At 60.9% G+C, this 27,614-nt stretch overlaps 5 protein-coding genes across 5 annotated transcripts; 2 read left to right on the top strand and 3 right to left on the bottom strand.

Moving 5' to 3' along the window:
• The first annotated feature begins 1,839 nt into the window (after positions 1-1,839).
• On the top strand, positions 1,840-4,049 carry CHLRE_14g628566v5 (uncharacterized protein). The gene is made up of 3 exons (XM_043070338.1): positions 1,840-2,306; positions 2,960-3,317; positions 3,698-4,049. Exons 1-3 carry the CDS (start codon positions 2,095-2,097, stop codon positions 3,707-3,709), a joined length of 582 nt encoding a protein of 193 aa, XP_042917011.1. The 5' UTR covers positions 1,840-2,094; the 3' UTR covers positions 3,710-4,049.
• Positions 4,050-4,249: 200 nt separating this feature from the next.
• CHLRE_14g628533v5 (uncharacterized protein) lies at positions 4,250-16,135 on the top strand. The gene is made up of 11 exons (XM_043070337.1): positions 4,250-5,573; positions 5,728-5,758; positions 5,959-6,327; positions 7,228-8,009; positions 8,306-12,335; positions 12,515-12,611; positions 13,090-13,385; positions 13,571-13,790; positions 14,005-14,249; positions 14,319-14,462; positions 14,581-16,135. The coding sequence occupies exons 1-11, from the start codon at positions 4,495-4,497 to the stop codon at positions 14,791-14,793; spliced, it is 7,506 nt and encodes a 2,501-aa protein (XP_042917010.1). The 5' UTR covers positions 4,250-4,494; the 3' UTR covers positions 14,794-16,135.
• A 1,314-nt stretch (positions 16,136-17,449) lies between these two features.
• CHLRE_14g628500v5 (uncharacterized protein) lies at positions 17,450-20,089 on the bottom strand. The gene is made up of 8 exons (XM_043070336.1): positions 19,851-20,089; positions 19,690-19,791; positions 19,495-19,576; positions 19,250-19,331; positions 18,952-18,991; positions 18,508-18,620; positions 18,339-18,385; positions 17,450-18,154 (listed from the first exon to the last, which is right to left on the bottom strand). The coding sequence occupies exons 1-8, from the start codon at positions 20,042-20,044 to the stop codon at positions 17,627-17,629; spliced, it is 1,188 nt and encodes a 395-aa protein (XP_042917009.1). The 5' UTR covers positions 20,045-20,089; the 3' UTR covers positions 17,450-17,626.
• A 121-nt stretch (positions 20,090-20,210) lies between these two features.
• CHLRE_14g628450v5 (uncharacterized protein) lies at positions 20,211-23,122 on the bottom strand. The gene is made up of 8 exons (XM_001692741.2): positions 22,894-23,122; positions 22,698-22,765; positions 22,378-22,471; positions 22,125-22,147; positions 21,752-21,858; positions 21,406-21,502; positions 20,990-21,088; positions 20,211-20,786 (listed from the first exon to the last, which is right to left on the bottom strand). Exons 1-8 carry the CDS (start codon positions 23,012-23,014, stop codon positions 20,712-20,714), a joined length of 684 nt encoding a protein of 227 aa, XP_001692793.1. The 5' UTR covers positions 23,015-23,122; the 3' UTR covers positions 20,211-20,711.
• Positions 23,123-23,197: 75 nt separating this feature from the next.
• CHLRE_14g628400v5 (uncharacterized protein) lies at positions 23,198-27,579 on the bottom strand. Its single transcript, XM_043070335.1, has 13 exons — positions 27,433-27,579; positions 27,011-27,204; positions 26,762-26,844; positions 26,482-26,558; positions 25,997-26,174; positions 25,679-25,755; positions 25,306-25,384; positions 25,072-25,132; positions 24,597-24,766; positions 24,412-24,446; positions 23,863-24,219; positions 23,549-23,653; positions 23,198-23,388 (listed from the first exon to the last, which is right to left on the bottom strand). Exons 1-13 carry the CDS (start codon positions 27,516-27,518, stop codon positions 23,301-23,303), a joined length of 1,590 nt encoding a protein of 529 aa, XP_042917008.1. The 5' UTR covers positions 27,519-27,579; the 3' UTR covers positions 23,198-23,300.
• Between the last annotated feature and the right edge of the window lie 35 nt (positions 27,580-27,614).

The following is a 27,614-nucleotide window of genomic DNA, read 5'->3' as shown; positions in this document are numbered from 1 at the left end:
ATTTCGCTCTCCGTGTTCCTCCTTAGTATCCTTCCCTGTATCCTACTATACATGACCATACTCGAGGCCGTATCCTACTATACATGACCATACTACAGCTCGCTATGCTGTTGGAAACGCATACTTGTTATTAAATGTCAAGAAATGAGCGGAGTGACAACTGCGCAGCCTGTTTTGCCTACTGTTTGGCCATCAAGTATATCCATCCAGAGCTCCATTGCGCGTATCCAATAGGGCAGGCTCGGTTCGCGCATCGCATCGGCCATCGTGTCACTGATATCAGGCTTTTGGTTGTGAGCAACTACACACACAGAATCATATTATGCTTAAGGCGTTGCCTATGTTGCGTCTATGTTGCCTCTCGCCACTGCACTGTGCCACCGACGCATTGACACGGCACGACCACCGGTGTAACAAGAGGATTGTCGCCTAGGTTGACAAGGGAGCGAGTCTCCCGTTACAGTCCTCCCCCCCTGGAAGCGAACGTCCTCGTGAGACCACCAGCGCATCCGTAGATGTTATAGGCTCACTGCAGGCGCGGGGTGGGTTTACTGCCTTTGGCCCAGTTGCGTTGTTGCCTCGCTCTCACGGGCCATCCACCTCAGGGCAAGGAGGGTGTAACCCTCTTGTGCACTAGTTCGGACCCATGCACCCATCCAGGATCGATCCTGGGACCTCAACAGTCAGGGTGACTCCTGGCATTTCGCACCAATGTAACAAGAGGATTGTCGCCTAGGTTGACAAGGGAGCGAGTCTCCCGTTACAACCGGCCACCGGCACCCGCCGGCGACCCCCACACCCCTGCCCCCCGCCCCCCTGGCGTATTTTGCGCCGTACTGAGACCCAGGAGAGGCGTACTAGTACTCAGTACGTACTAGTACGTACTAACACGTACTGAGTACTGTGCAACCCTGGATGGCGGTCATGTTCATACAAAGCACAGACCTGCTGCGAGCAACCCACGCTCATGTCAACAACCGAGTTTATGTGTACAACTTGTTCCCAGCAGGTCTCCGGATCACAAGGCAGGAAGGCACGCAAAGAGGAAGGCACGCAAAGAGGAGGCGAACGAGGAAGCACGCAGCAATAGGCGGGGAGAAGCTGCTGGGGACCCTGCATGACGGACGGAGCGAGGTAGCACACCGCACCAGGAGCCGCGGACTGTTGGACTACCTACCGCTACCCCTGGGGTCTGGGAATCAGCCGCACCCTACGGGAATTCACCAACCTGCCTTAACCCTGTCCCATCGCACACGGCACACCTACCGGCACAGAGCGCTACGCACCTGTGCCCGATCGACTTGCCACCATCGGCGACCTTGTGCACGCCTGGGAAACATACACGCCCAGCTAACGGCGCTGCGGTCGACTGGCCAGCCCGACCTGGCCCGACCGAGCGGCGCCGTGGACCCACGCTGGGGGCTGCTGCATGCTGCGGGACGTGCCCGAAACTTTGCTGGAGGCAGCGCGAACTGCACGGGCGCCCGCGGCGCAGCCAGCCCCATCCAACCGCGAGGTCGTACGCACCAACGTTACGCCGAGGCGTGGGCGCAGCGCGGAATCACACACACGCACGCCATGCCAAGTCAAAAACGGCATGTTGTGCATGCATGTCGTAGCGGCGGAGGGTCACCCCCTCAGCAGCAAATCGTCATAGCTTCAACCAGGTTTGTCAGTGTCACAACATGCCGATGCACGCAAGCAACTCGTCGCAATCAGCACCGGCAGGCAGCGGTTAGCACGGACCCTTAGGTAGGTCGTACACGTCAAGGGTTAGCTAACTCAATCTGCATGCTTCTATTACTATCACGCGATATTAGGTATTCATACACCTTACGAGAAAAACTGCCAGTGCTCCCGACTAACCAAACATATACCAGGCTAGGATCGTTCGCCCGGTGTGCAACTGCAATCCCAGAATATTTGAATCTGCTGATTACAAAGCTTGATATCAGATTAGCGAGGGCATGCTCGGTGGCCCAGCGCCAGCAGCAGCTGGGCGAATAAACATAAGCAACAGCAGCAAGTGGCTTGTGTTAGAGCCTGTACCACATTTGTTTGGGCATAAATTATTGCAGGCTTATCAGCGTGGAGATGGGCGTGCTTGTGGTCCTAGAATCTGCTGCTGAGCAGCCTCTGGTCGCCGTATCGACGCTCCTCGCTTGCGTTTCGGGCAAGCGGGGCTCCAGGGCACTGCGTGCTTTAAAGGCGAGCGATGGACACAACGTGCACGCTTTAGTCGCACTCGTCGCGGAATGGCGTGGACGAGACGCTGCGTTTGCGCACACGCTCTCAGGAGCGCTCAGGTATGATGAAGGCGAGGTTCCATGTATTATACTGGTCGATTCTGGGCACATGGACGCCCGGGTGCGTGAGTCGGGACGCGGTTTATTTCGTGTCAATATTTGACGCGTATCCCTGTGTGCAGCCTACTCGGTTGTCGACTGCATGCCGGCGTGCATGGTATACTTAGGAAGCACAACCGTGGGAGCTATGTTTTGTGGAACGGAAACTTCGCAGGTCGAAAATGGCAAAGCCAATGTTGCTGCTGTGAAACGGCTCGCACAGTGATCCGCAGCGGCCTGTCGTCCAACAGCTCAACAGAGCGGGAGAAGCAGGGAGAGAAACTCTAGGGCACGCCTGGCCGACCAGTTCCGTATCTAAAACCCTCGCACTGCAACCAACCAACCGTAAAGATGGAACGAACGTGCGGTACCCGGGGCGGGAGTGATTGAGTTCGGGGTTCCTTAAGCTACTAATTTTTCGCTCGCAGCCGCCTACCTAGCTAGCTGGCGGGAACCCTGAGCGAGCCGTCCTGAGCCCCCTCCGAAACACATGTGTCTCGACAAGCAATCAAGTAATAAGCGGCACATGTCTACCTGCCTGCTGCACACCTGAGGTGCAACCTGTGGCCCACTACTGGTATGTATCTCCCTGCTCCTGACCCATAATAACGCAGGAGCGCACGGTTGCGCAGGCCCTTCAGCCTGCGGCTCGCCCTCCCATGCGTGCCCTTGCTGGAGCTGGAAGCAGCTGGCATCACGGCACAAGAACTCCAGGTGCTCATGCAGCAGCAGCAGCAGCAGCAGCAGCAGCAGCAGGGGCTGCAGGCGCCCGCTGCTGCCGCTGCAGACTATAGCAGCAGGGGCGGCGGCGGCAGCAGCACGGAACGCGGTGGTGGAAGCACGGCGGCGGCAATAATGGAAATAATGGAACGCAAAGCGGCACTGGACGGCACCGCTAGCGCCACACCAGCAGCGGCAGGCGTGCCATCGGAGGCGACGCAGTTGCCGTCAGAGGTGGATGCGGAGGTCTGGGTGAGTTCGCGCCGCAGCACACGTAGCATTTTAGGAAAGCACATGTGGCTAACCGGAAGTAGTGTGGGGCGGGGCACAACGAGCCGCTCTTGAGGGCTAAACCGCGGTGGCGGCACAACCGGCGTGGGGACAAAACGCCGGGTGCGGGTCATTGACCTGCATGCATGCCGCCGTTTACAAAGTACGGTACCCATCGCTAGATCACCGGATCGCTAACTGAGTTAGCGATATGACTCGTCCTTACGGCAGAAGGGACCCGGGTACGAATCCGGATAAAAGCCCAATTATGCCAAAGGCGAAAGATTGGTGCGAAACCGATTGGTGATCCCACGAACGATAGGTAATTGCCCTTAGTGGCAATTGCGGGCTTATGCCCGCAGTTCACAACCTAGAAAGGTCGTGGTGCAGAAGTCCAATTTAGTGGTCCAAGGTTCAAGACAAGGCTCAAGATCCAAGGCTCGAGGAGGAGCACCATGGCTCCTCGGTTTGCACGAACTGGTAGTGCTCCACTACTATAACACGGTGTTTCCCTAGCTCGATATGCTAGGTGTGCAGGCTCGGATGTAGTGGACTTTGAAGAGCGGCCTAGGACTTGGAGGTTGTAGTTTCGGAGGTCGTGACTCTTTTGTGGTGAGGCGTCAGCGTGAGGGGGGCGGGCCCTCTCGCCCTAGTCACCTTACCCCGTTAATCCATGCCAGGCCCTATGGGCCGGCATTGTAATTATTATTATTATTATTATTATTATTATTATTATTATTATTATTATTATTATTATTATTATTATTATTATTATTATTATTATTATTATTATTATTATTATTATTATTATTATTATTATTATTATTATTATTATTATTATTATTATTATTATTATTATTATTATTATTATTATTATTATTATTATTATTATTATTATTATTATTATTATTATTATTATTATTATTATTATTATTATTATTATTATTATTATTATTATTATTATTATTACCCATCGCTAGCTACGTGCAGGAGCCATAATATTAAAGATTCACACTCCCCCCAGCAACACGCCCTGCTGCTGTCGATAGGTAGAGTTTGACTCGACCGGCAGCAGTTTGACGCGAGCGAGCATCCCGCCGTACATCCGCGCACGTGTCCTGTTTGTTTGCCTACCTCACAGGTGGACAGCTGCGTATGGATGGATGAGGCCGTGGCGGGGGCGGCAGCCGACTCAACAGGGAAGGCGCCGCTGCCGCTCGGCTGTGGCGGACGCCGCCGCCGCCGCCCCGTCGGCGACGGCGGTGCCCCTCACGCAGCTGGCGATGGCGGCGCGGGTCGTCCTGCGGTGGTCGTCCAGATTGTCAGGTTGCAACCTTGCAACAGCCGCGTCCCGGCAGCAGGCCTAGCGGGGGTAGCAGCGGCCGCAGCAGCAGGTGCAGCAGCGGATGCGGCAGTGGCACCATCAGGGGCCGCTGGAGGCGCGGGCGGCGGGGGCGGCGCAGCAGGTGGCGGGGGCGGCGCAGCACGTGTCCACCAGCACGTGGAGGCAAACATGGCGGCGGCGGCGGCGGCGGCGGCTCGTGCAAACGTTAACGCAATGGCTACTGATGGTGCCGCCGCCACCACCGCCGCCACCACCGCCGCCGCCTCTGCTGCATGCCAGCAGGCCGGCCCAGCAGGCAGCAGGAGCGACCCCGGCGGCGGCAGCAGCATTGGTGGCAGCGGCCTCCTTGCGCTCCTGCCTGCTGCTGCTGTTGCGGCGCCAGCGCCGCCGTCACAGCGGCGGCGCGCGGCCACCCTGGGGCAGCAGCAGCAGCAGCACCCGCAAGATCCCATCATGTGCTTGGAGGGTTGTTTGGAGACCGTCAGCAGCAGCAGCGTGCACAGCAGTGATGGCGACAGCGGTGGGAAGGGTGGCGGTGGCGGCGGCAGTAGTGCCAGAAGCGCCAGCAGAAGTGGCAGCAGTGCCGCACTTGTTGTTAAGGCCTTCAAGCCCGCCGCCGCCTATCACGAAAGCGGCAGCAGGCGGAGCGGCAGGCGACAGCAGGGGCCACAGCAGCGCTCGCCGGCGGCCCTTCCCCGGGCTGCTGCTGCGGCCCCAGCAGCAGCAGAAGCCGCCGGTCGCGGTGCCACTGTAGGCGGCGGCGGCGGCGGCGGCGGCAGTAGCAGCACAGCACAAGCCCTACAAGGAGACGCTGCTACTGCCACAGCGGCCTTGTCACAGTGCGTCACGGACAACGGGCTGTGCCATGTCACTGTAATTTCATTCTCGTCCGGGTGAGTGCGTGCGTGCGTAAATACCGTAGCTAGATGACTGCTGTGTGGAGCGAGCACGAACCTATCATAGCGCGCAACGTAATGCTGAATCAATCATGCTCGATTATTGGTGCTGATTGTCACGCGATACCGGCACTTTATATTGTGCTCACAGGGCGGTCTTGTTCCAAAACGCCATGTCAAAGGTGCGGGCTTGCGCATGCGCTACGTGCTGCGTTCGCTCCCTTTGCCATTCACTGCATGTATGCTGCTTGCTTCCTGCACGCACACACCATACACATACGTACGTGCGTACGGTGGACCAACAAAGCTCTTGTGTTTCCCTCTCGTTCACCTCTTTTGCTCCCGCTTGATTGCTCAAACTTTGAACGCACGCACTCAACAGGCGCTTTATGGGGACCTGGCCACCCTCCAGCACTTGCAACGGCTTGCCCCAGGCAGCGACACCGCCCTCGGCGGCACCAGTGTCATCACCACTACTGCTGCTGGCCGCGCGGCCGCTTCCGCGGGACAGCTGCTGCTGCAGCTGCTGCTGAGTGGGGCGGAGGCGGATGCCGGCAGCAGCAGCGGTGCAGGCAGCAGCGGCAGCGGCAGCATGCAAGGCTCGTCTAACAACAATGCGTCAATTGCAGCGCGATCACCCGGTGAGACCGGCGGGCGCAATGGTGGCGATGGCGGTGCAGGCGGCGGCGGTCAGCAGGAGGAAGCGCGGAGGGCTGTGGCACGGGTGCTGCTACAGCTGGCATCCGGACAGGTATGCATGTCGGTGCGTGCACGTGGAAGTAGCAACGTAGACCGGATGTGCAACGTATACGCATGCTTGATTCCTGGAGGCATTGGCTGCTGGTGGCGTCGTCTCGCGTGTGCAGTGCACCCTGGGAAAGGATCTTCACCGGAAACTTCCCCGGACAAGGGCAAACATTCCCCGGAACCGGGGTTCGCCGGAATCCTGCACCGGTCCCATGTGCACTTGCACAGGATCCCTTGATTTCAAGCCCATCAAGGTCCTGAGCGTTTGTTACATAAGGCAGGCAGTCGCCCCCACCCCACCCCACCCCAACCCCGGAACGGCACGGAGGTTCCATCCTTTCGTGCGGGCGTCTGCATGGGGTTTCACGGGCCTGACTTCAAGCAGCATAGGGCGGCTTATTTACATAGCGTGCCAACTTACATCAATACTAGCTTCCTTATACTCGAGTTTCTGCATAACGAGCTCACCTGCACCTGCAGCAGCACTTCTTTTGCTCTCCCTTCCCTTTCCCTCGCTGATTTTCGTTTTGAGCACAAATAATGGCGCTAGATAAAATGCCAGTAGCTGCTTTGCTGGCTTGGGACGCGAATTCTGCTGACAGCTACGGCTTGACCGGCTCGGCGACGCTGCTCAGACGTCAGCTGAAGCCAGCTATCACGTGAGATTTATCAGTGTGCCTCCATACCTATCAGCTGTGTTTCAATGTCTCTCGGTAGCCCGCGTCATCGCCATACAACATCGCTCCGGTAACGCCCCTGGTTTTCCAGGGGATTGTGACCCCCCCTATTTTCCCAGAGTGGTGGCTGATGCGTCACTCGATCCCTTGCACGCTTGCCACATAACGTGTGCGGTGGCTGTTGTGTTACTCGATCCCACGCACGCTTGCCACACATGCTCACACAGGCCTACACGGGGGTATCGCAGCTACCGGCGCCGCTCTTCGATCTGGCCAGCAGCCTCGCAGAGGCGGCAGCCCTAGCGCCGCCTGTTGCCGCCGCCGCCGCTTCCGCTTCCTCGGCGGCGGCGGCGGCGGTGGCAGATGCAGGCCTGTCAAGCAGTGGCAGCGGGTTCAGGACCACACGACAGCGGCAGCAGCGCACGGCGGGACAGAAGACGCCGCCCGATGCTCCTGGCGACTTTGACAGCAGCAGCGGCTGCTACAGCAAAGCAACACCCGCGGCCTTGCAGCCTGTTGCGACGTTCCTCAACAGCAGCACGCCCACAACGGCGGGTGCTGCTGCTCGCGCTAGCAGCGCCGGCGGCGGCGCCGTCATCACTACCGGTGCCGCCGCCAGCGCTGCTGCTGTCGCCGCCGCAGCCGGCAGTGTTGATGCCGTTGGAGCCCCAGGTGTGGAGGAAGACGAGCTGTCGCTGCTGCGGACTGGCTTCACTAGTGGCCTCCGTACCGCGTTGCGAAATGCGCGCGCTAGCAGGAGCCGTGTCGGCGGCAGCGGTGGCTGCGGTGGCGGCGGCGGCGGCAACAGCAGCAGCGCCACTGACGCCGCCATGTTTACTCTGGACCTGTTGTTTGGCAGCTTTGGCAGCGGCTCTGTGGGCGGCATGGCCTCCGCTGCCGCCGGTGGTGGTGGCGGCGGCGGCGCAGCAGGCGGCGGTACCCTCGTCGGACTTGGGGCCGCCGGCAATACTAGCAGGAGGCTAGCGCCAGAGCTAGATGCGGTAGACAGGTGAGGGAGGGAGGGAGGAGATGGACAGAGGCAGGGAGACAGGGATGGAGGGACTCGTTCAACAACGCAGCTTATCACGCATCACCAACACTTCCGCGCGCGCGCAAGCTGTGCGTGCGAGCTAGCAGCACTATGTACGGCCCTTACTTGTGTGCCTGCTTGCTCAGCAGCAGCCCACTCGTGCGCCATCACGGCGCCCCCGCGCGTCAGTGCTGCTGCCTAATAAGGCTAACTCCTAACTGCTGACGGCTGCTGCTGACGGCTTCGACGTACCGCAAATACGGACACACACGCAGGGCTCTGCTGGAGGCGCTGCCATTCCGCGGCAATTCTAACCGCCGTTCCGATAATGGCCGCCGCCGCCGCTACGGTGGAGGCGGCGGCGGCGCCGCCGCTGCCGCTCTGCCGGCAGCAATCACCGCCGCCAGGGCCACTGCAGATTATGATCAACGGCCGCAGTCACAACTACTTCTGGGGCGCCGACGCGTGGCGTCCGCTGCCGGCGCCACTCCCCGACGACACAGCAGCTTGTCCATGAGCCCCGTCAGCGGCCGCACTGTCTTGCCAGCAACCGCCATTGGTGTCAACCCCAGCAGCAGCAGTACGGCGGCCGCCGCCGCTGCCATCGCTTCAGATGCCGCTTGTCCTCTAGACCCGCCGCCGCCGTCGTCGCGGGCCGCCGCTGCAGCTGCTGCTGCCTCTGCTGCTGGCCCATGGGCGGCGCCGGCGCGCTCGCAGCAGCAGCAGCAGCAGCAGCAGCAGCAGCCGGGCTCAGTGGGCAGCCCTGAAGCAGCAGCAGGCTTGGTGCCCGGATTCGGCAGCAGCATCGCAGCAGCCGCCGACACCAGCACTGCAGGTACTGGTGGTGGTGGTGGTGGTGGTGGTGGAGAAGGCGGCAGCAACATGCTGTTGAGAAGCGGCAACGGGGAGGGAAGCGACGGCGGCGGCGGCAGCGGCAGCGGCGTCAAGGTCGCCGCTGCAGTGGAAGTATCAGCCGCGTCAGCGGTAGCAACAGTAGGAGGCAACAGAGGTGATGGCGTAGCCGCTGGCAGCAGCGGCACTACTGCGGCGGCGGCGCTGCTCCACAGTATCGGTAGTGGCCGCGGCGGCGGCGGCGCCGCCGCCGCTGGCGCTGCCGCCGCTGGAGGTCAACGGATCGCCATCCTCAGCGACGACATATCCGCCGCCAGGGCGTTTGACAGCAGCAGCAGAGAGGCACTGGTGGCAGGAAGCCTCAACAGCAGCAGCGCTCTGCTAACAAGCAACGGCGCAGGCGGCGGCGCAGGCGGCGGCGGCGCAGTGGCCGCCGTGGAGGCGGCGGCAGAAACGGTTGCGGCAGCGATTGCGGCAAGGGTCACCGCAGCGGGCGCAACCGAAGAGGCATCCTCTGCTGCAACCATAGCAACAAGCACCGCAGACAATGCAACAGGGGCAGGAAGCACAGCAATGCTGCTGGACTCTGCTGCTGGCGGCGGCGGCGGCAGCGGCGGCGGGGCAGCGGCAGAAGTCGTAGCAGGTGGCAGCGGCAGGCTTCATTTTGGTGAGGGTGCCACGGCGGCGGGTGGCTCTAGCTCACGCCTGTTTACCTCTTCGGTGTGTGGCCCGCCACAGCTGCTGCTTCGTTCGGGCAGCCCTACGCTCCACATCTCGCGCGCCTCCTCGCAAGCCTGGCAGTTCTCCGGGCGACCCACGCCCGCAGGCAGCAGTGCTGCAGCTGCCGCCATGTCCTCCGATGCCACCACGACAGTGGATGGCGGCGGCGGCGGCGGCGGCGGCGGTAGCAGCGGGGCACATGGCACCAGCTCCGCCGCCTGGCCCGCACACATGCCTTCGCCACGGGCGGCGCTGCTGCTGGCGTCCCCGGTTGCGGCGACGGCTGCCACCGGTGTCACGCATGGCTTTACTGCTTTGACAGCAGTACCGACGGCGGCTGCAGTGACTGATGGCGAACGAAGCTCTGCCGCCCCTCCGACCACCGCCGCCGCCACTGTTCTCATGCCATGCTCGGCGCTGCAAAGGCTGACGATCTTTGCAGGCGGGCCGGCGGCAGCAGCTGCGGCGTCAGCTCGCGCGTCAGATCACACAGCGCGCCTGCCGCTGCGGCGGTCCGTCAGCTCGGTGTCTGCGCTGCTAGAGGTTCCAAATCTGTCAGGGACAGCAGTAGCAGCAGTGGCAGCAGTAGCAGCAGCAGTACCGCCTACCGCTTTATCTTCACAGCAGCAGCACCAGCAGCACCAGCAGCACCAGCTACTGCGGCGGCGAGCAACAGTCAGCCGGCTTGCACCTGCGGAGGCGATCGCGACTGTGAACCTCCTTTTGGGGGACGCGGCGGTCCATAGTGCACCCGCTGCAACCCCGGCCGCTGCAACACAGACACCAGCACCTGTAGCACCCGCAGCAGCAGCGAGCAATGATGCCGCCACCGCTGTACCGCCGCCGATTCCGCCGGGGTCCCATCCTGCGTCGGTGGGGCCTTTCTCGACGGCCTTCGCTCTCAGCAGCGGCAGCAATCTCACTTCCGCCGCTGCTGGCGGCAGCGCTGGCGTATCGCTGGCCGGCGAGGGTGCCAATGATACTAATGGCGGTAGCACGACTGCGCGTGATCGCTCTGCTGCTTACCTGGAGAGGCTTGGCCATGCAAATGACCCAAGCCTGTGCGCGTGGGGTCTTGGATTGCTGGTGTCCGGTACGGCCACGGCGTCATCTTCCAGCAGGCGTGGCGGCGGCACAAGCGTGGCGGGCGCTGGCGGCGGGAGGAGCGACGGCGCGCACACAAGCGGCGGCACGGCGGCGGGCAGCAGCGGCAACAACCCTGCTGCCTACCCCCTGCTTGCTACCCTGGGGAGCAGCAGCGGAGGTGGTGGCGGTGGAGCTGGAGGCGGCAGTGGAGGCGGCAGTGGAGGCGGCGGTGGCCGGGCAACCGGTGGCGGCGGCAGTGGAGGCGGCGGCGGCCGGGCAACCGGTGGCGGCGGCAGGCCGCCGCTGCGGCCAGGCCAACTGAGCCGCGCCTTCCTTGCATCGGCGGGCTCCGCAGTAGTTGGGGGTGGTGATGTGGCGGCCTGTGGGTGGCAGGCGGCCACCTCCGCCAGCGGCGGCGGCGGCGGCAGCGGAAGCCGCAACGACAGCGCCGAACACCCGGCGCAGGCGGGCGCTCCTGACACCAACAATACGGCTGTAGCAGTGGCTGCAGCGGCGGCGGGGCCAGCGGTAGTGGCGGGACCAGTGGCGGCGGGACCAGTGGCGGCAGGGCCAGTGGCGGCGGGACCAGGGGCGGCGGGGCCAGCGGCGGCGGGTCCAGCAGCGGCGGGGCCACCATATCACATGGTGTTGCCATCAGAGCATCAGCGCCCATTGCTAGTGTCACTGCAGCAAGGCGAGGCTCGACAGCAGTGGCTGCGGCCTGACGTGGCACCACAGCAGCAGCAGCAGCAGCAGCTATACCATACTTATGGGGAATGCCGTGAGGGGGCCACGCGTGTGCTGCCTGACGACAGTGCATCAGGCTCGGCGGTGGAAGAGGCGCCGCCGGCGGGGGACCCGACGGGGGTTCCAGGCGAGGCGGCAGCAGCAGAGCCAGCCTTGGCTGTGCGCACGGCGGCAGCAGCCGCAACGGCGGCAGAGGCCGGTGCTGTGGGCGGCGGTGGCCAGGCACTCGGCCGCGTGTCAGCAACATCGGCTGCCGCTTTGGCGCCTGCAGCAGACAGAGCATGCAACCGACCCATGGTGGTCGCGCCGGAGGTGGTTGCGCCGGCAGTGGTTGCGGCGGCGGTGGTTGCACCGGCGACAGTGGTTGCGGCGGCGGTGATTGCGCCGACGGCGGTTGCAGTAGCGGCAGCGGCGGTGCCGGCGGTCTTACAGCGGGCCTCTCGCAGCTCCCGCGCCTTCAGCTCCACCCGGGTAGAACGTGTGGCCTTCAGCCTTTCACCCACCACCGTGCACACGTCCGAGTTCGGTCCCTCGGGAGACCCGCCGCAGGCCAACGACCCCTTTGACAGCAGCGGGGACGCCTTCACTGCAACAGCAGGCTGTAACGACAACAGCAGCAGCAGTACCATGCCACCACTGGGGCGGCGGCGGAGGCCGCCGCAACGCACTGACACGTCGACGCGGCTGCAGCAGCTGCTCAACAGCTTCTCCGAAACCCAACACCAACAACACCAGCAGCAGCTGCACACGTTGCACGAGCTGCACGTGTCACCGCCTGCCTATGCAACTGCTGCGGCAGCAGCAGCGGCTGCCTCGCCCAGAACTCCGCCGCACACGCCCAGCTATGCTCGCCGCTCCTTCATGCACACGCTGCTCGCTGACCCGGCAGCTGTTGGCCCGGTGGGTGTGCTGGAAGCGGCTGAGGTCGCCGCCGCCTACTCGGTGGCTTCCCTTTATGGCAGCAGCCCTGTGGGTGGCGGCAGCAGCCAGCGGCGGCGGTCCATTCTCCTTTCACGCCCCCAGTCCGTCATTACCAGCAGGAGCCTCAGGCTGGCGATTGGCACCACCTCTACCAACAGCGAGTCTCTTCACGGCGTCAGTGCGTGCACGTCGCCACAGCTGCAGCAGCTGCCGCAGCTGCCTGCTGGTGCTTGGAGCCCACCACCACCGCCAGTGGTGGGTAGCAGGGCCAGCAGTGCTGCCACAGCTGCTGGTGCCGCTGCCATGCCACCCACCACAATTTTCGCAAGGGCAAGCACGGGTGGACTGATGGTCACTGACACCGCCACCGCCTACAGACACAGCACGGCAGCGACTACGGCATTACCGCTCATCAGCACAGCAGTCGCTGGGGCAAAAGGTAACGTGCACCCAACAGTTGCTGGCACGTCAGCATTAGCAGGAGCGGGTACAGCAGCCGGGGCCGCCGTCAGTGCAGAGGTTGCATCGGCAGCAGGGCTCTGGAACGGCACAAACCCATGGCGCCTCAACTCACAACACCCTCCACCACCGCAACAATCAGAGGTGGAGGAGCCACAGCAGTATCCTGCTACAGCCACCCCCGCTGATGCCGCCACACCACCGCCGCCGCCACTGCTGCTGCCAGTATGGCACAAGGTCCACATCCGACCGGTCTGGCTCCCTTCATTGCCAGAATCGGACTTGGATCAGGAACACCTGCACCCCAGCACCACCAAGGCCGGTGGTGATGGTGTGGTTCAGCGGGTTAGCAGCAGTGGGAAGGTTGGTGGGGAGGCGGTGGCAGGCTCCTTTGCAGTAGCAGCTGCCACAGATGGGGCAAGCAGTTGGCACAAAGGCAGCAAAGTTGAAGGCACAGGCAGTGGTGGCAATGGCAGGCCCAAGCTGGTGCTGGTGGTGACTCAGGTGGACGTGACAGAGCAGGTGGAGGCACACCAGCCTCTGGTGCAGCTGCTGCAGCAGGAACACAAGGTGGGTGGCTGCATGGCTGGGCATGGCAGTGCAGGCACACTGTGATGTGGACTGCTCAACTGCTGACCACTTGTGCACATGTGTGCCAGTCCTTGCATGCTTCCCTGGGGTGTTTGCATTATTACTGGTACTGGCTGCACCTTGAGTGCCTAAGTTGCTGTTTTTGGTTGCTCACCATGCTACAGTTGCTGGAGGGCATATTCCCACGCCACATCCTGGAATACCTCACCCTGCAAGGTGGAGATTCACAACAACAGCTGGTGGATGGCTGTGGCGGAGGCATGGGTGGCGGCGCGGCAGGTGGCGGCTTTGGGTTGGTGGCGGGAGCCCTGGCGGCACAGAATGGACGTGAGAGAATGGCAACCCTTGCGACATCACATTCCTGTGTCACCATCCTCTTCACGGGTACGTTCATACTAGCACTGCTGGCTTGCTCCTACCAATGGTGCTTTCATTGTGTCCATGCGGATGTGCAAAGCCATTGCCACTTCAGCTCATCAACCTGACAGCCTCGCTTGTGACCTGCCACCCTGGCTGAACATGCAGCACTTTTAACAGAAGCAATGGCTGACCTGCTCTTGCCGTGCTTTGTCCCACATCCACAAATGCACACATGCAGACATTGTGGGCTTCACTGACATGTGCAGCGCCGCCACGCCGTACGAGGTCATGTGCTTCCTCAACTTACTCTACCGCCGGTTCGACGGCCTGGTGGATATCTACAAGGTGTACAAGGTGGAGACCATTGGCGACTGCTACATGGTGGCCGGCGGGCTTGTCGCTTACGACAATGATGGCTACAAGTCGGTCATCACTGGAGAGGAGGACCCGCTGCACGCGGTGCGCATCATGGAGTTTGCCAAGGTGCGGCCCCAAACTGTCAGCCTATCAAGTGGCTATTGATTGCATTTTTGGCAATGGTGTGTTTTGCAGGCTATGCTACGTGCATCACGTGAGGTGCGCATGCCACACAACAGCAAGCCTGTGCAGCTGCGCGTGGGGCTGCACAGCGGCCCCGTCACCAGCGGCGTCGTGGGCGACCAAATGCCACGCTTCTGCCTCTTTGGAGACACAGTGGTAAGATGCTAGATCCTGATGCTGCTGTATGGTATGTGGACAAGCAAGTCACACCCCTTATGAGGCCCTAAAAGTAACCATACCTGTACCTACCTGCTCTCACTGCCCTACATTATAGAATGTGGCGAGCCGCATGGAGAGCATGTGCCGGCCCGGCCACATCCACGTCAGTGCAGCCACTCAGGTGCGGCTGCCCAACGAGCCATGGCGTGACCTGGGCATGACGATGGTGAAGGGCAAGGGCCAGATGCGCACGTTTGAGTGGGATGGGGAAGCAGGGGACTCACTGGATGGGCAGCAGCTGCAGCGTGTGCTGGGGCTGTACCTGTAACACCAGCTGGCCCCGGACACATGGAAAGGTCATCAGTATTGTGTCTTGTTTACTTGGGCAACATTGCCACTGCCGTGCTTACCGCTGTTTGTACGGAGCCATTGCAAGGTTGAACAATAAATGGAAGGAGATTGCTGCACTTGGGTGGTGCAAGTGGTGGCTCCAAGCAATACTGTACTGTAGTGGGGAGTGTGGCTGGGTTGATTGGTGTGCATGGTGTTAGAATAACAACTGCAGGGCACTACAAGTGAATACTACTGGCGTGACTGCTGGCATGACTCCAGCTACACGCACGCATGACAATAGAAGTGAATTTTGCTGTGAGTCAGGGATGACTACATAGACTACACATTGCTATGACTGGGCTGCTGGGACAGGCACCCTTGCCTGTGCACGCACATCCTTGCTGGCTGGTTATGGTCATTTGCTGGAAGGTGTGATAGAAAGCGAAGTGATTTATGCAATTTAGAGGCTGGTGAACGTGTGAGTTTCACACGCCTTGCTACCTTGCCCTCTGCTGCTGCATGCATGCATTGGGCCTATCACTGATGCTCACTTGTTAGTTTGTATGCATGACACTAGAGCCAAACACTGGTGTACACAACACATGCAAAAGCATGGTTTAAATTGTTATGGATTGCCAGCAGGGCACAGAGGTTTGAATGTGCAAGTCCTAGATAGCTGGCTGACAACATTCCCACTTTGACATGAATATTGTGTGCTGAATGCATGTGATCTGTACAAGTGAACCACAACAAATGCTTGCACATTTGGCATACACATTTTCCCAGTTGTTCTCTTGCTTGACCTACAAGGTGTTGAGCCACAGGGGCGGCACGGTAGGGGTAGCAGGAAGGCTCACAGGTAGGGGTGCATACCATTCTCAGGCAGGCTTGAGGCGGTAAACAGTGTACATGCTGTACGGCAATGAACAGGAAGGGGCACTCACTCCAGGAAGGGGCGCTGGTGGCAGACCACTGGCGGTCAAGGCAGCTGTGCTGCGCAGTGGACATTGCTGGTGCCTGAGCAGCAGTGTGTGCCCTTGGATAGGGGCCGCATGCTGTGGAGTACGCATTAGTTCCGCAACACTCGTCAATAAGTGGATCACTTTCACTGTACGGTATCCTTGCTCCTGTCAAACAAGCTGTGTGTTTGGGCCTTTGTGGTTCCTTCTAGGGCATCTGGGGAGTTGACATGTTTGCAAGCAGCAGACAGATACAGTGTGCTCTCAAACACTCATGTGTGTATTCTGTGGTGGTCATCCTGGCCCTGTCCTTGTCCTGTCCTGGCACTTGCTGTTGCGTGCACTGTAGAAGCACAGCGCAACATTCTGAAACAGTTCTTCACCTTCAGCGGATTTTGGGGCAAATTTCTACAGTGTGGCTAGATGGAAGATACACGCACTGACTCAGGGGTCGAGCCTCTACATACTGCATGAGGTGGCACATATGTACGCACTGCAAAAACGGGACACAACCAAGTCAAGGAGGCTTGATTGCCACAGGCTGGGTTAGTTACACTGCCACCTGTTTGAGGTCACGAGGTGCGTTGCTCGCCTGAGTCTGACTGCTGGAAGGCTGGTAGGCCAGGGGGGGGGGGGGGGGGGGTAGGAAACAAAATGCCAGACCTCATGCCCCGAAATCCCCCGGGACCCCCCTTGAGGAGACGGCCGACCCCCACACGGACAAAACCGTGTTGTTTAGGGGTTAAAACCCTACCATTTTATACCAAAGTGGTGTCAATCGACTCCTCTTGACGAGCACTATCACTCCGTGCCATCAGCGGTCCTGTTCTAAGACTTCGGTCACCGGCGGGATCCTATCCATTGAAATCCCCTCGACCCAGACCACCCCGCGCTCAACTCTCTGCCGCGTGACGAATGGACAATATGCACCGGCAGCCTTGTTGGCGTGAACTCGTGCGCACTAGCGCTTCAGAGCCCAGCTGTGTCAGTGCGCATGTGTTGAATGTGGAGACATGTCCCAACATGTCCACGCCCGGACGCGCAACTTAGCCCTCCCACGCTTCGTTTGTGCTTATAACGTCATGACATGCACATATGAGCCTCGTACTGCTGCGTTTGGCTCCTAGTTCTGCTTGTGGGGCGCTTCCCGAAATCCGCCAGGATGGGCTCCCGAAACCCGACGGACCCCCAGGGACGAGGACCGACCCCCCAACTTTGACGGCCCAGAACTTCTTCACCCCCTTAAAAAACTGAAAGTACGTGCATAATGCTCTCCTAAAGCTCTGTAATGTTGAGCATGGGGTAAGAACCTGAGCTTTCTACCCCCCCCCCCTGGGTAGGCTGCAGACAGAGGCCATTTGCCCAGGTGGCCAAGTCAGAGGCAGTGCTCGTATCTTCTATCTACACTGTAGAAATGTGCCCAAAATCCGCCGAAGGCGGAGAAAAAGTTTGGGTTTGGGTGCCGCGCATCTACGCAGGTGTGGACGTTTTTGGCCGGTTTTGGCGCAAAAATGGGGGAAGCGTAGACGTTTTGGGGGGCTTGGGGGCTTAAGTGTAGATGCCGCGGTCAGGGCCATCTACGCATGTGTAGATGCCGGGTGCCTGAGGGCATCTACAAGATACGAGCACTGACTCAGAGGTAGACCCACAGCTGTGTGTAAGACTGGCACAGTTCGGCACTACCTGCATGCGCCTTTCTCTTTGTTACATCCTATATGACAACGTCCATCACTCCACGACCTTGTGCACCGTGCCGGTCACCACTCCACGCACCACCACTCCACGCACCACCACCCGCCAACAAACACGCTGCAGCCCCTATGGCGGCGAAGCTTGCTCCCGCCGCCTCCACCAGCAAGAGTGTTTATCCTAAAGCAACACCAGGTCCTCGGGTGTGAGGGGCCAACAGTCGCCACCATGCAACGCCGCCACACCCTCACGGTAGGTGGGGTAGCGCAGCACGACACCCAGCTCCTGACGGATGAGGCCGTTCCGCACCCGCTTCTCTTCCAACCGCTCTGCCCCGCTGCCGTCGCGCCTCCGGCCGCTACCGCCACTGCTGTCGCCCTCCCCGCTGCCAGCAGCCTCGCTGCCACCCGCCGCCGCCTCGTGCCCTGAACCCGATGGCGACTGCCCTGCCGCCTCCGCCTCTACTGCGGCCTCAGGCCCCGCTGCCGCCACCGCTGCGCCGCCACCGCTGTCGCCGGCCACAAGGCGCCGCGCAAACTCCATCACCTCGCCACGCGGCGCGGGGTCATCATCAACAATGTTGTAAACGGCACCAGGCCGCGGCGCGGCCATGCTGGCCTTTAGTACGGCACATATGTCGTACACGTGGCATCGGGCGGTGTAGCGCTGGCGGCCGCGGCGTTCCTGGCTGGCGGACAGGTCCGCCGGCTGGGATGGGATGGCGAGGGCAGGCAAGGGTTGGGAAGGGGTTGCAAGAACGGAATCCGAAGTGCGCGTGTGGGAAGGGGAAGGAGCGGGGCGGGGCGAAGTGTGGGGGCTCGTGCGTTATCCGGGGGAGGTGGGGCGCAGGAGGGGAGGGGGGCATTTGAAATTGGATTGCACGGCGGCTCACCTGAGACCGCAGCGAGTCGAGCACGCTCCTACCCGGTCCGTAAATGCCTGCGACACAGAAGGCACATTGTGCTTCTTTGATCAAGCCCGCCCCCGCCCCCGCCGACCTTTAAACCTCGCATGCGCACGTGAATCATGCATACCATGCCCCGTTCCACTGCCGTCCGTACCTCCCAGTCGGAAGATGTGTGTGGGCAGCCCGTGCTGCTCGCACATCTGCTGCCACGCCGCCTCCGCCTCCTGCCGCACGATGGCTTTGGAGCTGGTCTGGCGGCAGGGCGAGCTGCGCGGAGGCGAGGGGAGTGCGTTCCATGTTGAGGTGTGGGGGCTGTTACAACTCTGGAATCTTGGGGTTACGGCGTGCGGCATGCCCAAAGCTCAACGAACAGGCCCCATCATGGGGGGCAGGGTTGAGGGGCGGGGATCAGGTGTGCCTACCCGACCGACCGGGCCTGTACGTAACGAGCAAACCGCTGGGTGCTCGATTGGGAGTTGGCCACGCCACACAGTCGGGCCACACGGCGGCGGCGGTGCCCGCATCTATCGGTGACACAGGTACAGGTCTGTCCAAGAGCATACGGCACGGTAGCGAGAGGACACGGCACACGCCTCACCTCTCATCCACCCATTCACCCTGCCAGTCGCCGTACACGCCTGCGGTTGGTGGACGCCGTACACATGTACATGTAACGAACGTGGCGGGGGGGGAGCATGGCGGGGGCGCATGGCGCGGGCGCAAGGCGCCACCACGTCATCGTTCCGAGCTTCACGCCACGCCACGTCATCGCTGCGCCCAGACCCTCCAGTGACTCATGTAGAAGTATTCAACCGGCATCACGTGCGCGTGCCCCTAGGTTCAGAAGCTATGCAGTTGAACACGACAACACCAAGGGCCACGGCTCTTCAGCTCACCAGTGCTGCTGAGGTAGCCAAACCATGCCAGCCGCCCGCCAGCGGCCAGCGGCCGCAACAACGACTTCTGAGCCGATAGCGCCTGTGGTCAGGGAATGATGGAATGTGACGCGGAGCAGGTGAGTCGGCGGCGGTTCTAGTCACGGCAGTCCGCACAGCCGGGGTGCACAACTGACGCATGTGTTTTGCAGGCCGCGCAGCGCCCGCAGGCACCTTTCCGCTGGAACCATGAGAAGGCCACCCACCGGGTCATAAAGGGCCAGAGCGACGGGCGGAATGCTGCTGAGCACGTAGGGGCTGTCAGCCAGCCGCGCGGACAGCTCCGGCCTGTGGATGCCCAGGGGATTAAACGTCAGGATTCGATGGATGGTGCCAAGCCCAACGAGTCCGTTGTCGTCACAGTAAGCCCCACATCAACCATACTGCGACAATGTTCTTACGACAGCGTTGAGCCGCGCCCTGGGTCGTAGCCCTCGACGTGCCAGCCCTTCGCGCGCAGGCCAGCGACTCGTGCTTCCGATCTGCACGTTCCGCTTATGGACCTGCAAAATAGGTTCATGTGATGGTGTTTCATTGGTTCACAAAACATGCTCCTGCTCACCAGCCCTCCTTCGCGAGCCAGTTGGCGAGTGCCACGCTTGTATAGCCGAGCCCAAATACGAAAACATTCTTGGTATGGCTAGAAGAGTCAGTCGCGCTGGCCTTGGCCCGCACGCTGATGAAACGGCGTGCTGCGACGCGCGATGGATGTGTGCAGGGTCTGAGCGCGGCGTGCCGCTGTTGTTGCTGCTGCATGGCTACCTATACATTAGCCCTGCTGTAAGTCATAACGTTGTAGCTATTGGTCAGCGCCATGCATGAGTGATATCCCGATGCGTACTACTGCACGCGTGCGCTGCACGCCCGACCTATCTCGACACGTGCATGCCCGTCTTGACTTGTCCCCCCTTGTAAACTTTCACACATACCGGTACACATTGCAGTATTGCACCCAATGCCATAATCTCCTCACTCCCTAATTGGCATCGCGGTCCTTCTCTACGGCCGTACTTCCGCGCACAGCGAAATGCTCTGCCCTCCGCGTCACTCAGGACCCATGTTCTCATCCATCCATCAAACCGGCCAGCTCAATCCTGAGTCACTCACTTAGATGCCCAGTAATATCATACGCACATGTATACTTTGGTCACGTACGCGGCCGCTGCCCATATGACGTCGTTCCTCATGGCTACCTCATACTTGAATAGCTACTATTGGCGTACCATGTCTGGGCCCGCCCGCCAAAACCAATCCACCAGTCCTCTGAAGTCTTGCACGCAGGGTCGCGGCGCTGCCTAACAAGACCAGAACCAGCCTCGTAGCTTAGGCAAGCCGGGGGCGCCTTGCTACCCAACCAGATCACCCCGCCTTCGCCCCTTTGCTTTCAGGGGCTTCCCAACAGGGAGCTTTCATGCGTTGTTGATCATAAGCTCGCTCCGGTGCCGCTGCCGCTGCTGCCGGTCCCGAGGGGCACAGGCTCAATCGCCGTCAAGTTGAACTGCGGTACGCACCGGACACACGTGTAATTCAATCATCAGCATACAGCACGTGGCACCTAGACCCGAGAGCCCCAACATCGCCCACAGCCACCACAACTGCCTTCCTTGCCCACCACCATCGTCCTGTACACTAGCGCCCCTGCCCACCAGCACCCCGGACACCCACACCGCACCACAACACCAACCAGCCGCCGCCACCCACCGCGTAGGTGTTGTCCAGCCAGCGTGTGGTGATGTTGTCGTGGGTGTTGCTGTGGAAGGGCTCGAAGGGGTAGTTGGGTTCAGCGGACAGGTCCTCGACCTGCGGCGGCGGACACACAGCACAAGAGTGCAGGGCACGACAGAGAGGGGCAGCAGGCAGCAGGTGAGGGCACGTGGTGAAGGCGTGCACGCCAAGATGTTTTGTGTTGCACGCACGGTGCGGCTGTGACATGCAGGCATCACCGCCGTGCAACGGCTGGCGTGTTCCCGTTTAGCATGCGTGCAGCTCGTCCTGTGTGGCACACTGCACAAGCCCAGCTCTGTACATGCTAATGCTCACACACGCCGTCCTGAGTCGCATGTCCCGCACTCTGAGTCCCGCCTCAGGCTTCCGCCCCGGCACACACAAGCGCATACCTCTCCCCACACGGTGTGGCTCTGCCCCCACTCTGAGTGGTCGGCAGTAGCGATGAAGAACTCCTTGCAGTTCGGGATCATGCAGATGTGGCCCTTCCTGCATGGGCCGTGTGGGAGAGGTCAAGGCAGTGCCTGTTGCGCTCAGATGCTGCGCGTGTCGTTTGCGGCACCTGAGAGTGGCACGTGACGGACAGGACCCTGACACGTGGCAACACCAGCCCTTAGTCAGCGCATAACCCCAAATGCCCAAATGGGAGCTCCTCCAAAAGCCTGGTCCGCGCGCTCTGAGCTGTCCACCCCCATCAACCCAACTACAGTAACGCACACCCGGCACGCGGCCACCCACTGTACGGTTGTGCCCTTGTTCTCAAAGGGCGGCTGGCGCGCCAGGTCCGCCAGGCTGCCCTGCAGCAGCGCGTAGGGTGGACCGAAGAAGCCGTTGTTGCCCCACTCCTGTCCAGGACACACAGACACGCATATGCATTCACAGGGCGAGAGGCGGGAGGTTGGAAGGGTTGGGCCCCAGGTTCAGGCCTGTAGGGGCGGTTTGGAGAGGCTACGTGGGAGGGGGGTGGGGGCACGGCAGCGCAGCGGCGCAGCGGCATGGGTCAGGTGCAGGGTCAGCTGCAAGAGCTGAAGCGAAGGCCTGGCTGCTGCCCAGGACCGAGGCCCTGCATGGAAACCACGTGCAGTCTTCCTCAACAGTGCGCGGCACATACCATAGGCACTGGCTCGTGGCGGTCTGCAGGGGAGCAGTGGGTTGCAGGGGAGCAGCGTGGGCGTGCGGTCACAAGAGCAGCAGGCGAGCGTGCTAAATTGGCTGGCAACAAACACCAACGCGGCACTGTGAACTGCTGGCCTCGGAGGCTCCGATCCCCCGGCGCTGGTGGCAACATGCATCGCATGGGCTGTGCCTAGCTGTCTTTCGTTCCCTTCTTTCTCTGCCTTAGGTGCCTCCGATAAGGAACTCACAGAACTTGCAGGAGGGGCAGTTCCCCTTTTGCGCCAGCTCCCAGACAAGCGTGCAGGTGTCGGGCGCCAGGTCAGGCCGCAGCTTGATGATAAACTGTGAGGCGCATGGTGATACGTCTGAGATCCCTCGAGTTGCTGGCGGGGGGGAGGGCTTGTCCCAAACGTCGGGTCAACGGCGCTATGTCTGTTGTGCCAAACCCGCGCAGCACCTGCGTTGTAACACACGGCGCCCGTAGCACGCTCCATTTCCCACGCGTTTTAGAGGACAATCTGCCTCCTGAATCAGCCAACGAGAGCTCAAGGGACGACATGGCTGTTACCTCGCCATAGCTGGAAGAAATCTTGACCCTGAATGGCCCCGGCTTTGGTTGTGCTGCCAGCGTTACCTCTGCAACGGACATGCCGGTCGCGGCAAGAGAAGTTGTTCTTTCATTGTCGCTCAACTCGCGGCAACCCAGCAACCACCTATGTGACAAATTTTCACAGCAATGCAACACCGAGTCCATAAAACCTCACCTCGCCGCGCTTCCGACTCGTGATAGCCAATAAACGCTCCATTTCGCCCAGCGCCTTCTGCTGCGTGAAGGCTGCAGCCCACGAGCGCTAGTACGAGGACAATAGTGACAAGCAACCGCATTGCATACAGTTTCCACAAGGAAGCCTTTCAGCGCTTGTCAGTTCGAATATTTGCGAACAGTTCAGAAGCTGTGCTTGCAGGCTCTCGAGAGGACGTATGGTTTGCATGAATACAGTCAATACAGAACGCGTTCAATATAATCCACAGGCGAGCGCGGTCGAAGCCCCCGACTGCATGGCGGACACTTGCATGGTCCGACCCAGACCACGCACAGCTACCTCTCAAAGAAGGACAAAGCAAGTTGGAGCTGCTGAGTTAAGTAAGTTTGTGCTAGCTGCACTCCGCTTCAAGTCAGCCCCGCCGCAGCAACCGCCCCTTCGAAGGCCGCACGCGCCGCCGGCAAGCGGTAGCTCCCCGTTGCCTTCCCCTGGTACCTGCGCAAGCGGATATTCACGAGGCACGGAATCACACGCGCCAGTCCATGTGCGTTCCGTATCGCGGCGTGTCGTGCACGGTACCAGAGGACACACGCTGACATAACGCTCCGGCCACCGCCGAGCTGCCTCGCTCGCTCCCCGCCTCGCCCCCTCTCACCTGCCTGGCCGGCCGCCTCCGCGACCCCCCAGCGCCTCCGCCACTTTGGCTCCCGCAGCCTTGACCAGGTCAGGCTGGCCCGCCACCAGGAACGTCAACTCGACACTGCAGTTGGCACACACACACACAAGGAGGTAACTTCAGGTGACATCCGTAAACTGTCGCTTTGCTGCATCGCATACACTGTCTTTGCGCTATGATTTCCTTGTGCTCGTTCACGCACACCAGGACAGTTCATTGCACATGGATGACGAAGGGTGTGCCAGCGGCTAAGGTAGTTGCGCCGCGGCCACAGCAGCGCCGCGCACGCGCACCTGTCCTCCACACCCGGCTTGGGCGCGGGCGCGGGCAACGCCCCCGGCTCCGAGTCATCCGTGGTGAGCAGCAGCAGCTGCAGAGCCGGCGAGGCCTCCAGCGCCGCAGACGCCATGAGTGACAGAAAGTCCAGGTCCGCTGCCGGCCGGTGCAGGGCCGCCCAGCGCACTGCGGGCCCCGCTGCTGCCCCCGCTCCTACCGCCGCCGCCGCCGCCTGTGCCGCCGCTTCCTGTCCCGCCGCAGCTGCAGCCTGTGGCGGCGGCGGCGGCGGCGGCGCCAGCACCAGCTGTCTCCCCAGCAGCGCTGCCAGCTCAGCCGCCAGCAGCTTCCGAGCCTTCGCGCCGTCTCGCCGGTCCCTGACGCAATTAGAAGTGAATGACAGGGGGCACCGGGCATTGAGTAGCGGTCGATCTGTGAACGTGGCCAGCACACGAACCACAACATCAAAGGCGGTCCCAAGAGTACCGTATGGTTCCTGGCACAAGCATTAAGGCTGCACGCACGGTGCCCAGGCCAGCGGCCCAACCCCTCCGCCGTGTTCGGCCCACCTCAGCAGCATGTCAACGAACTCCTCTTGGCGGGACTGTATGGGGGCGACCAGAAGTTTCGCAGTAATCGATACCTTCTCAGGCACTGTCCATCGGCCGTAGGGCAACAACAAACCGCTCACTGGCTCAAAGCCGAAGAAGGCAACCACGATCAGAATGCAAAAGACAAACGCGCATCTTCCTACCGGCGGCACGGTGAGCTTGGCCGTGAGGGCGGCCTCACGCGTCAGGCAGCCAGCCAGGGCCGACAGCGCCCGCCCGCCAGTCATCATGCGCACACGTGTCTGGCCGCGTGTGCGCTCCACGCCCACCACCTTGAGTACCTGCACCTCGCCAGTGCACCGCACGTGTGTGCCTGTGAGTAAGGGGTCGGTGCGAGGTGGGGGTGGAAGCCGACGCACGCAGTCACTCGAGCTTCCACCATGTGCTTCCAAACACGCATACACACACACACACGCACATACCGTACGCACACGCACACACACACACACACACACACACACACACACACACGCACACACACACACACACACACACACACACACACACACACACACACACACACACACGCACACACGCGCATATACATAATGCAGACGATAATGCATGCGCACAGGTGAAGAAGCGCAGGCGCAACACGCAGAGCCCCCGCCCTCACACCTCCACAGGCGTTGATGTCCAGTCCCTCGACGTGCACCAGCCGCAGCCGCCCGCCCTTGATCTGTGCCAAGGAATATTACAAGCGATCCAGTCACAATCTTTGACCACAACTTGCCTTGCATAAAAGCAAATGCAGTAAGGATACATGCTGGGCAACATGCCATGACGCTCTGCAAGCTGCGAGGTAGAAGCACGTTTCCAACGCGCGCACGCGAAGTCGTTCGCGCCACCCACCTTTTCAGGCGGTGGCAGCTTCCCGCGGAAGGTGGGGTCCGCCCGCAGCGCCTCCATTCGCTCCAGGTCCAACGGCGAGCTGTTGTAAGCACACGAGGAAACAGATGTGTAATGGTTCAGGCGACCACGCCACAAGGTGCTGGTCACCGGACACATTACAACATTCTGTTCTTGAGCCACAAAGTCAGAGGCTCAGCACAAAGACCGCTCAACGCCTTCCATCCTTCCACATTCGCACGCAAACCCCAGGCCCCCACAGCCATCCCGAAGTCCCCACTTCCGTCTTGCATGGACGGTCACCGTACATTTTATCGACGATGCTCACAAATGCGAAACAGAGAAACGTTCCCCTCATCCCGGGCCTCATCCTCACCGTGGGTCCAGCACAAGCGGCTCCACGCGCCGCACGGCTCGCAGCTCCGCATTGGCACGCGCCTCCAGCTCCAGAACCTGCAGGGCACAATGCGCGATGAAGAAAGTCTAACACAAGTCATGTTTGCACACACAATATAGACCATTTCGCGGCCACGCACACTCACACGCACATACGGATGCCTTCCTTTTGGCGGCTATCGTTCCGTCTCCTTGTTCAAACCACGCCTTCCTGGTGCTTGCCTGACAGGAACAAACTCGCACGCATGATACACATACCCTTTCCCTTGTGCTTTCTAACAAATACACACGCACCCACCTGTTCTGCGGTGAGTGACGGCACGGTCAGGTCCACGCTCACGCAGCCGTAGTCGCCGCCGCCGTGCGCCGCCGGCTCCAGCGGGTGCAGCTCCCAGCTGGCTGTGTCGGCGCCTAGCAGCAGGTCGGCGACGGCGGAGAACACGTGCTGGCCCGTGTGCTGCTGCATGTGGTCGTACCTGCATGCATGTGTGCATGGGTGCATGCATGCATGGGGTGCACGTGCAGGAGGGGGGTTTCACCATCCCATGATAAAGAAGTGAACAAACGCTCGGCATTGGACGGAAGCGCAAAGAGGCAAGTCGGTGTGTATGGCATACACGTGTGCTGGAAACCCGGCCAGCCGGCGTTGGGTGATGGACACAAGTGCAAACCGCGCGGGAGAGTGATGTCGTGCAGCGCAAACACAATGCAGCAGTGCACACGGTCCCAATGCGGTGACCAGCATTGCCGTACAAAGAACGTGCTGCAGCCCCGCCAACTCACCTCCGAGCCCAGTCAACAGCCACCTCCACTCGTGCGCCAGGTGGCAGTGGCACATCAGTTGTGTGCGCCAGCCGGCCCTATGTGTGTGTAAGATCACGCATCGACGTTTTCGCATGCACAGCAAGTTCAGCGCCAATGGAGATTACAAAACGATGCGGCGTTGCACGACATTTCTCTTGAGCACTGCGGGCCAAGCGAGTCGCCGGCGGGCCCGCACATTCATGCCCAGATTGCAACCAGACGTCACTCAATAAGCCTGAACCCCAGAACACCAACTCACTTCCTTCCAAGCTACCGCCATGACCTTGATGACGGTTTGGGCGGCGTCGGCGCCACCTGTGTCTGCCAGCACCGTCACCACGCCTGTTCCATACAAGTCACCTTTCAGTCCCGCTGTGCTACGGCTTCACGCGCGGGGTCGTTACCACGGTAATGCATCAGTCCGCCGAGCCGCCGGAACAGCGACGCGTTATATATCACAGCCGCTGCAACCACATTCATACCACTGTACTACATACCGTACACGTACCTTGGTCACACGGCTGCCCGCCGCTCTCCGGGAACAATGGGCTTTCAGCCAAGTACACCTCGTACTGCTGGGGACTCGGGGCGGCCGCAGCCACGCCAGCAGCCTCGGCGGCGCCTGCCGGCTTGCCACCGGGTCCCGGTCCGCGCTTGCCCTCCTGCTTGGGCGGCGCTGGGGGCGGCTCCAGCTTGGCGCAGCTAAAGGCAAACGGGGCAGCGGAAGTCGTTGCAGATTAGATAAGCACATAAGCGCCATTGCATTATGGCTCGCGCCTGAACGTGCACAGACATGAGATGCTGGGTGAGGCGCGTGTGTCTGGCGCTAGGTCGGCACGGTGCTGCCCACCCCTCCCGCACCTCCGGCCAGGCCCCTTCGCGAAGCCGCAACCCATTCATGGCAGCCGCTAATGCACCAGCGTCTCTCACCTCACTACTGTCGTGACCAGCTTCCTCAAATAGCTATCCTGCTGGCACAGGCACAGCCCGCCTTGGTCGTCTTCCTCGGCTGACATCCTCACAGGCCCAAAATTATGTGCAGATGGACGAATTCGTAAACTGTGCAACTTGCAAGACTGATGCTTGGGTTGCTTGCATGTCGAAAAGATGAA

Source organism: Chlamydomonas reinhardtii, chromosome 14, assembly GCF_000002595.2.
Source record: "Chlamydomonas reinhardtii strain CC-503 cw92 mt+ chromosome 14, whole genome shotgun sequence".
In the NCBI taxonomy this organism is placed as follows: domain Eukaryota; kingdom Viridiplantae; phylum Chlorophyta; class Chlorophyceae; order Chlamydomonadales; family Chlamydomonadaceae; genus Chlamydomonas; species Chlamydomonas reinhardtii.
Note: the sequence above shows the minus strand (reverse complement) of the source record. Positions and strands in the feature narration are given on the sequence as shown.

Excerpts from the sequence above, each read along its gene's own strand:
- CHLRE_14g628566v5 (XM_043070338.1), top strand. The coding sequence starts at position 2,095 with ATGGGCGTGCTTGTGGTCCTAGAATCTGCTGCTGAGCAGCCTCTGGTC. Across the intron at positions 2,307-2,959 it reads ACGCTCTCAGGAGCGCTCAG|GAGCGCACGGTTGCGCAGGC; the intron begins GTATGATGAAGG and ends ATAATAACGCAG.
- CHLRE_14g628533v5 (XM_043070337.1), top strand. The coding sequence starts at position 4,495 with ATGGATGAGGCCGTGGCGGGGGCGGCAGCCGACTCAACAGGGAAGGCG. Across the intron at positions 8,010-8,305 it reads GAGCTAGATGCGGTAGACAG|GGCTCTGCTGGAGGCGCTGC; the intron begins GTGAGGGAGGGA and ends ACACACACGCAG. Across the intron at positions 13,791-14,004 it reads TGTCACCATCCTCTTCACGG|ACATTGTGGGCTTCACTGAC; the intron begins GTACGTTCATAC and ends GCACACATGCAG.
- CHLRE_14g628450v5 (XM_001692741.2), bottom strand. The coding sequence starts at position 23,014 with ATGCGGTTGCTTGTCACTATTGTCCTCGTACTAGCGCTCGTGGGCTGC. Across the intron at positions 22,472-22,697 it reads TTTCTTCCAGCTATGGCGAG|TTTATCATCAAGCTGCGGCC; the intron begins GTAACAGCCATG and ends TGCGCCTCACAG. Across the intron at positions 21,859-22,124 it reads GCCACGAGCCAGTGCCTATG|GAGTGGGGCAACAACGGCTT; the intron begins GTATGTGCCGCG and ends TGTCCTGGACAG.
- CHLRE_14g628400v5 (XM_043070335.1), bottom strand. The coding sequence starts at position 27,518 with ATGTCAGCCGAGGAAGACGACCAAGGCGGGCTGTGCCTGTGCCAGCAG. Across the intron at positions 24,220-24,411 it reads TTCGTTGACATGCTGCTGAG|GGACCGGCGAGACGGCGCGA; the intron begins GTGGGCCGAACA and ends TAATTGCGTCAG. Across the intron at positions 23,389-23,548 it reads GGAGGCGGCCGGCCAGGCAG|GTACCAGGGGAAGGCAACGG; the intron begins GTGAGAGGGGGC and ends CCGCTTGCGCAG.
- CHLRE_14g628500v5 (XM_043070336.1), bottom strand. The coding sequence starts at position 20,044 with ATGCAGCAGCAACAACAGCGGCACGCCGCGCTCAGACCCTGCACACAT. Across the intron at positions 18,992-19,249 it reads TGGCTACCTCAGCAGCACTG|GCGTGTACGGCGACTGGCAG; the intron begins GTGAGCTGAAGA and ends CACCAACCGCAG. Across the intron at positions 18,621-18,951 it reads GGTGAATGGGTGGATGAGAG|CTCGCCCTGCCGCCAGACCA; the intron begins GTGAGGCGTGTG and ends GCCTCCGCGCAG.